At 47.3% G+C, this 8,460-nt stretch overlaps 1 protein-coding gene across 1 annotated transcript; it reads left to right on the plus strand.

Moving 5' to 3' along the window:
* Positions 1-5,321: 5,321 nt before the first annotated feature.
* LOC309835403 (protein FAM229B-like) lies at positions 5,322-5,564 on the plus strand (the record flags this gene model as incomplete). Its single annotated transcript, XM_082674849.1, has 1 exon — positions 5,322-5,564. One exon carries the CDS (start codon positions 5,322-5,324, stop codon positions 5,562-5,564), a length of 243 nt encoding a protein of 80 aa, XP_082530975.1.
* Positions 5,565-8,460: the final 2,896 nt, after the last annotated feature.

Genomic DNA, 8,460 nt, shown 5'->3' on the forward strand with positions numbered 1-8,460 from the left:
TGTACTAATAGCGGCTTAAACAAATAGGGTTCGTTTTTGTTGTTTTCGCACATGGGGAAAGGTCTGGAGATAGAGAGCTCCTAATATTGGTTGGGCTGCTTTGACTGTGGCATCAGAGACCTAAGCTCTTTCTGGTTGTTTTCTCTGCCATTCTTACCAGTTGCCACATTACCTCATGCTTGTTGCCTCATGATTGCAATGTGGCTGCTGTCAGTCCAGCTATCACATCCATTACCAAGGCACTCCTATTTGAAAGGGATTGAATAGGCAACTAATGCCACTATATTCAAAGGGTAAGCTGAGTCAGGGGTCTGCGGCACGGTATGGTGGAGATGACATGGAATGTCTCCTGTTTATCACTTGCGAGCTATGAAACTTCAATACCCTCCTCTCTCTCTGAGCCTCGGTTTCCTCATATACAAAAAGGAAGACAGTGATGCTAGTATCCATGTAAGGATAACAAGAAAGGGGAAGTGAAATTTCTTAGTAAACAATTAAGTGGCATGAATGTTCCAGAAATTGCATGGTCCTCTCTGTGTAACACAGCATCACTGGGCAAAGAGAATGCTCTGGACTCAGCCTTCCTTGGCTTTGAATGCCCCCTTCTCCACTTATTACCTGGGTGACCAAGGTTAAAAAACAACTTCTCCACATCACAGTTTTCTCATCTGTAAAATGGGGCAAGAACGGTATCTTGCTCACAGGGGCAGCGTGCAGGTTAAAGGAGATAATGCAGGGAAAGGGCCTTGCCTGTTACCACCACATCACAGGTGTTCAGTAAATGGCGGTTTTTAGTACAATATGCCGGTGACAGACAATTTGAAACCTTTCTGTTCAACCTCTCCAAGTTCCAGACCCGCTGCTTCTACACCTGTCCTGGATCGCTTGACCTGGATGTTTCACAGACACTGGAAGGGAAAGGAAAAGAGGATGACAGCCTAGAAACTCATACCTCTCCCTCCTCCTTCCTCACAGGCCCCTGTCTGAACTGTCACCAAGCCCCACCAATCCCATCTCTCTAATATCCTCCCACCTCATTCCTGTTCCTTCCTCCCTAGAGCCAGAGCTTCAGGGCACATTCCTAATCCTCCAGCCTAGAAACACCCTGCCAGACTACTGCTTCTCAAAATGTGATGTGCTGGCAGATCAGTTAAAATGCAGATTCTAAGTCCTAGGTCTGGGGAGAGGGGAGAGGATTCTCCATATTAACAAGCTCCCAGGTGATGTTGCTTCTGCTGGTCTGAAGACCTCACTTTGCATCACCAGGCTCTAGAATCAACTGGATTATGGGTAAAACTCTGGGCTGTAGCCCAAACCCCAGTGCTACCACCACCACTGCCATTGCTGCTGCTACTACCACCAACAATGATAACAACAACAGGGCTTCCCTGGTGGCGCAGTGGTTGAGAGTCCGCCTGCCGATGCAGGGGACGTGGGTTCGTGCCCCGGTCCGGGAAGATCCCACATGCTGTGGAGTGGCTGGGCCCGTGAGCCATGGCCGCTGAGCCTGCGCGTCCGGAGCCTGTGCTCCGCAACAGGAGAGGCCACAGCAGTGAGAGGCCCGCGTATCGCAATAAAAAAAAAAAAAAATTGTAAAAATAATAATAATAACAACACCACCTAGTATTTGTTGAGTTCTTACTGTCTTCCAGGCACCCTTTTAGTCCTTGTATATTTGTCATCTTATTTAATTTACATGAATTCCTCCCAGTCTGTGGATGAGGAAATAGAAGCCTGAAAGGTTGTCACATAGACAAGATATTTCAGCCAATTAGTAATGCAGCTAGAGTGCAAAGCCCAGTCTCTTATGGTCTAGGGACATTAGATTATTCTTGTGACGTCTGTCTTAAATTTCCTGGAGCCGATGATTTTTGGTACCTGGTGTCAAATCCCTTTGGCTCACATCTAATTTCAGGCCCAGCCACGGTGGACAGTGATGCCAGCAACTGAACTTAAAAGAGCTTTTGTATTTTCTGCTTTCTGTGCATATGGTCCAGAAGAACTGGGTATGGGTGCGGAAGGGTCAGTGGTGGAAAACATCCCCAGGGCAACCGTCAGCCAATGCACTAGCCTTCTGTTCTCAGAGGAGCGATTCTGGAAAACATTCGACACATTGCAGATGACCCAACAAAGTCAAGACTCCATTGTCTCCACTGGCCTCCTGTATAACACACCCTCGTGGTAGCTTTTCCTCTACTGTCTCCATCTCTGCTCCCTCCCTCCTGCTTCCTGAGGTCACCTTCAAAATAAACTACTGGTACCCACGTCCTGCTCTCACGCACTGTGTCTGGGGAAACCAAACTTTCATAGGACCCAAAAGGGCATGGAATGGGTAATAGGGGTGAGTGGGTGTACGGTTTTAGATGGAGAAAGGATGGGGAAGAAAGATGTATCGAGCTCCTGTGTTGAGTCAAGAACAATTACACGTGCCAGCTCACTGAATTCCCACATGGCTTGAGGCTAAATTAAATATCCCCCTTTTACAGGGGAGGAAACTGAGATCCAGGGAGTTGGAAGAGCTTACTAGGTTACTCAGATAGCTAATGATTCAGATACAATTCAAACTCAGATCTGCCTGACTCCACACCCAATGTTCCCTCCTCCATACTGTACCAACCCAAACATTCCACAGGGAGACTGTGCCCCAGCCTCCAGGTAACACTCCCTCCGTTCTGCACTGTGATGATGCAGCTGTGGGAACGGGCATCTGCTTCTTGCTCTGCCCTCCACAGCCTTAGTGATAATATTTGGATAGTTGAGAAGAAACACCACCACTCATCTACAGTCTTTTACTTCTAAAGACGAGGATGGGTTATTCACCAAATATTTGTACAACGTATTTGATTTTTGCTGACTTTTGAAAATGTGTCTCCTAAAGACACGTGACCCTTCCCTTTGTTTACTCTTTTGGTTTGTGGTACAAATCACGGGTAGGCCCCAGGGAGGCATCCCTGCTAGCAAAGCAACACGCACGCTCTCCATGGACCCCCCGCGCCTCAAGGGATTTGGCAGAGACCTTGCTGCACTTTCTTCTGCAGCCATCACTTCTCCCGAGTAAAGCCCAGTGGTAAAAAGTCACGATTCTGGAGCCCAATATGTCCCAGGAAGTAAGCACAGGACAGGAGACTGAAGGCTGGGTTTCAACGCCAGCTCTATACCAACCAGCAGTGAGACCTTGAATGAGACACTTAGACTCACCGAGACTCAGTTGTCCCATCTGTAAAAGGGCTCCATCGAGGCATGGAGCACGTTCTTCTTCTTCTATTTCATTGATTTTAAGACAGGATTTTTGGTTTGTTACATTTTAAAAGCTTCAACAACAGACAGGATGAATCCTAAAATCCGTGGCATCTCAGATTGATTAAAATACAGCATTGAAGAAACTATTCACATCCAGGACAAATAGCTGAGGCAGAGCCCCCAGGCCTAGAGCTTCTGCGCTGGTTGGTCACTGACTCTGAAATCCCCAAAGTGTTTTATATCTCACCTAATAAAATGACTGTAAAAGTTGGTAGAAAAAATAATTAAAATGCTTTTTTTAATTATTAAAACATTTGGCAAGGGGTCATGCTGTAGGAATGCAGGAAGCACAGGCTTTGAGGTGGAATCCTGGGATCAGAGGTCTGGTTTAATAACCTGGGTTTCAGGTTATTAAAAACTGGGTTAGGTTTTCAGACAAGATCTGTACCAAATATGTATAAAACTGCCAACGTTCTTATCTATCACTAACTAGCTCTTTGAACTCGAACAAGTTGCCTAGTCTCTCTGAGATTCAGTTTCTTCATCTATAAATTGAGGGGGAATAAAAGTGCTTTCTTCATAGTGTTGTAAAAATTAAAAAGTTAATACACGTAAAGTGTTTTCATTAGTTCCATCGTGTATGTACTGCTCAGTAAATGTCAGCATTTACACACACACCACAATAAGCATATATGTGTGTCTGGACAATGTCCTAGAGTTTTTCTTTATCAGACCCTTCAAGTGCACCATGAGTGCCCCACTTTACAGATGAGAAAACAGAGACCAGAAGCTATGTGACCCCCTGAGTTCTCAGAGCTACTAAGTGGCTGAAGCAGGTTGGAGAGAAACCCAGGTATACACCACACTAGAAGGCATCGGAGTGACCATCTTCCCCTAAAAATTCCCTATAACCTGCTTTCCCAAGGTCTTCCATGGGAATAAAGGATGGCCAGGGGCATAGAACTCCAAGGGCTGCTTTGCTTATATTTGCTTTATATTTTGGGCTTCTGAATAATTTTTTGTTTTGGGGGGAAAGGGTTGAGCAGCTGAAAAATAAACAAACAAATACTTATAGGAATAAATACGTAAGTGTCGAGCCACTGGCTTCTCCCCTCCTCCTAACTTTCCTCTTCTGGAAAGTGAGACTCAGAGAAGGGAGAAGCTGGCTGAGGTCTCCGTGTCGTTTGATGTCAAGGAGAGCCCCAGAGGCTGGGTATTCACGCTGCCATCTCTCCAAGACCCACACCACCTCTCTGCCAGGGAACCTCCATAGTGTATGTTACCCTGAGTTTGATTTGGAGAAATTAAGCCATTTTAAACTCCACCACAGACTGGACTCACTGCGTGCCTGTCCAAAAAACCATGAAGACAACTGCAAATCCCAAACTAATGACATCACAAGCTGGCATCCTTCTAAGGGTGGACGCATGCCATTTTGAACATGCACTGCATTAGTAAGCAGTGGAATGCTAATAAAACGTGTGCAATAAATTGCATTTTAAAAGCATCATGGGAGGCTGAGATTGCTCTTTCAAGAAACCCTACGAGGAATTCTTTGATAGAGTAAGAAGGGGGGAAAAAGCCTTGAACAATGGAATAAAAATCATTCATCTGAGTCTTGTCAATCCAGACTGTAGTATATGGAGCTTCCTTTGAGCATGTTGCTTTTCGTGTGTGTAGCCTATGCCTGAACACTCATAAATAAATCAGCGGGGTAACTATGGCTGGAAAGCAACAGCTCCACCTCTCACCAATCCCCTCTTACCTAGTTTCTCCCCACCTCTCCCGTCCCTCAAAAACGAAAACTACTTCCACCCTTAAAATATCTAAGAATAGCGACTGGGCCTCTGGACCACAGATCCTCGCTCCCTCATCAACATCTTTGAGCATCGGCAGCTCCGGAGGCCGGGGTAGGAAACTATGTGAAAGAATCCTCTGAGGTCACAATTTCTGGGTGTCACTGGAACATCTGATCATCATCCCTTTGGCAATTCCAGCCTTCTCTGGAAGGTCAGTAGAAGCAATTGTTGTATTCACCTCTACAGGAATCAGACTCGGGCTATTTTGGTTTTCAGTGAATTATGCCTTTTCAGTTTGGGACCCAACCAAGGAGGTTTCCAGTGGAAGGGGGAGATTCTCCAGTCGGGCTGGAGCCTGGGCTGAGCTCCAGTGCTGCCTGTAATGAGAAAGAGATGTCACCAGCCAGGCAACTCGGAAGATGCCCTGGAAGTCATGGCCCGACAATAACTGATGTTCCCATCACTGTCTGTGCAACAATGCGAAAGCCACCAGCACAAAGCAGCAAGGAAATGCAGTCTAAATAGCATCATTAAGTCTTCTGTAGAGGTTTGACTAGGTCAAGGGTAATGGGCCAGTATCATCTTATGATCTAGTAAACAAAAGTGGTGGCACCTTTGGATGAAAAAAAAAAATCTAAGTTAATGAGGTCACGGTGATTTCGAGCAAGGAGAACAGATGGGCGATGAGGAAACCTGAGTTCAAGCACTTTGATTTTTTTTTGGGGGGGGGAAGCAGCTTGCGGGTTCTTAGTTCCCCCACCAGGGATTGAACCCGGTCCCTCTGCAGTGGAAGCATATGGAGTCCTAACCTCTGGACCACCAGGGAATTCCCCAAGCACTTTGATTTTTAAGCAACCCATCCTGTCACCTCTCTGAGACTCGGTGTCTTCATTTGTGATGCAGAAATAGCATCTGCTCAACTGAAGTTAGAGAACAATTTGGGGAATCAAATTAGATGATGAATGTAAAAGCGTTTATCAAAAGAACACTAGTTCAGGGGATTCCCTGGTGGCGCAGTGGTTGAGAGTCCGCCTGCCAATGCAGGGGACACGGGCTTGTGCCCCGGTCCAGGAAGATCTCACATGCCGCGGAGCGGCTGGGCCCGTGAGCCATGGCCGCTGAGCCTGCGCGTCCGGAGCCTGTGCTCCGCAACGGGAGAGGCCACAGCAGTGAGAGGCCCGCGTACCGCAAAAAAAAAAACCCCAAACAAAACAAAACAAAACAAAAAAACACTAGTTCAGAGGGAGGAAAGAACACAGGCTTCAGAATGAGGCTGCCCTCTCTTCCCCCTTCTCCTATGTACAGTTAGCCATCGAGTCCCACAGAATCTACTCAATTAAATTCTCTATGTGTGTATCTCCTCCACCCCTATCCCATGGCCCTAACTCAAGCTCATCTCAGCTTTCACCTATATTATTAGAACAGCTCCTCGCTAGCCCCTCTATATCAAGGTATATCCACAGGGCAGTTAAGGTGATTTTTCTAAAATGCAGCTCTTAACAGCTCCCCATTTCTCACAAGAAAAAAAGATTCAGTTCTTGTGTAAGGCTTAGCAGAGCCTTCAAGATTCACCCCTGCTCACCTCTCCACTTTTCTATAGCCAGAAAACATGGCAACCTCAAGGAACAATTAGTAGCTACCACGGGTGTTGCGTGGAGTAAGGACCAAGATGAGAGGTGGGTGCAAACCTCTGCTTCCCCGCTGTCCTGCTGTGTGACTAGCTAGCAGGTCACTCGACACTCAGAGCCTCAGTCCCCTCATTTGCAAACAAAAAGGGTAACATTACCTTGATTTAAGGATTGGATGAGATCATGTATATAAACACCAGGTCGATATCTGGCACATAATAGAAGCTTAATATATGACAGCTGCTCTAGGCTTTTGCTATATTGTAGTGTTGTTTCCCTTGTTTATGGCTGAGAGAGGTGTTCCTCAGTGGGGTCCACGGACTGCCAACAATCCACAAACTCCATTATCCACCTGCCTCAAGATAAGGGGCTTGCACAGATGTAAACCCACTCCTCTCCCTGAGAGTCTCCCAGGGTCCCACCCAGGGCACGGCTGGGATGCAGACAGTAGGGGCTCAGCCCTGGCCCCTCACAATGGGACCCCGAGAAAACGGTGGTGATACAGCGGGTCCAAGCAGAGCTGTGGGCGTTTGCTCCGACCCTTCAGCCCAGTGGTGGGGGAGCAATCGGGCTCCTGGCCCTTTCATTTAACTTCTTATTTTCCCTTTGGCTTCCGTTCCTTCGCAGCATCTGGTTTCTGTCACTGGACAGATGATATCTGGGGCCCAAGTTCCTTGACCTCCCAAGGACCCTGAGCCTCCACTGGACTTATCAGAACTGTGCGTCCCAAGCCAGAGGAATGCGCCTGCAAAGATGGGGAAGCAGCCTGGATCCAGGAAGGAGGTTGGGGATCATAGTGAGGACCTGGAAACGTGCCTGGGCTGCGCGAAGGCCTTGGGCTGCCCAGGCCAACTCAGCTGTCCCGAAAGCCCTCCAGAGGCTCCTGCCACCTCCTGCCGCCTCGTCCCAGGCCCCTTGCATGGGGCAGGGCCAGCACTGAACAACTTAGTTGTGCAAACTCTCTTGAAAACAGAAAGCCCTCGATAAGAGCTGTTTTCTTTCTCATTATCATTATTATGAGACACTAAACGAGCTTGCCTCAGTTCAGAAGGATCTGTCCAGATGCGTAAAGCACTGCCAGCGTCTCCACCATTCGGGAGAAGGAATGAATGCTGAGCACTTGCCATGGGCCAGACACCAAATTCGATACTTGACAGTCATCTGTCTCACCCTCTCACAAGCTGATACAAATTACTTTTCGCTTTCTCTTGAACTTATAGAGGAAGGGATGGAATCCCACAGAGGCTGGTGACTTACCTGTGCCTCATAGCTTCCACAGAGCTGAGCCAGAACTCACAGCCAGCTGTGCATAGCTCTAAAGACCACCACTGTTTTCACGACCCCTTGCTGTGTGCTAAGAGTAAGTACCAAAGCGGAAGCCCCAGTCCCGCAGGAAAAACCTGAACTTGACCATAAATGAGGTCAGGAGGCAGATCTGTAGTGAGATAGGACTCGAAGGAGGGGTCCCCAGAGATGCCATTGGCGCACTTGCACTTAATGCAGAGCCCCTTCCTGCACACTCGGAACTAAGGGAAACTCCTGTCCCCAGACCCCACCCTGGTCTCAGGGAAAAGCAGCTTCCAGGAGCCACCCCCTGCCAGGACGGAACCAGCACTTTAGAATCTAGAGGGCTGATTTGTATTTTTAACAGTTTTATTGAGATATAATTTTCATACCATACACCTTACACATTTGAAATATGCAATTCAGTGGGTTTTAGTATATTCAGAATTGTGCAACCATCACCACGATCAATTTCAGAATATTTTCATCATCCCTGAAAGTGACCCAGT

Source organism: Grampus griseus (assembly GCF_964374135.1).
Source record: "Grampus griseus genome assembly, chromosome: 17".
In the NCBI taxonomy this organism is placed as follows: domain Eukaryota; kingdom Metazoa; phylum Chordata; class Mammalia; order Artiodactyla; family Delphinidae; genus Grampus; species Grampus griseus.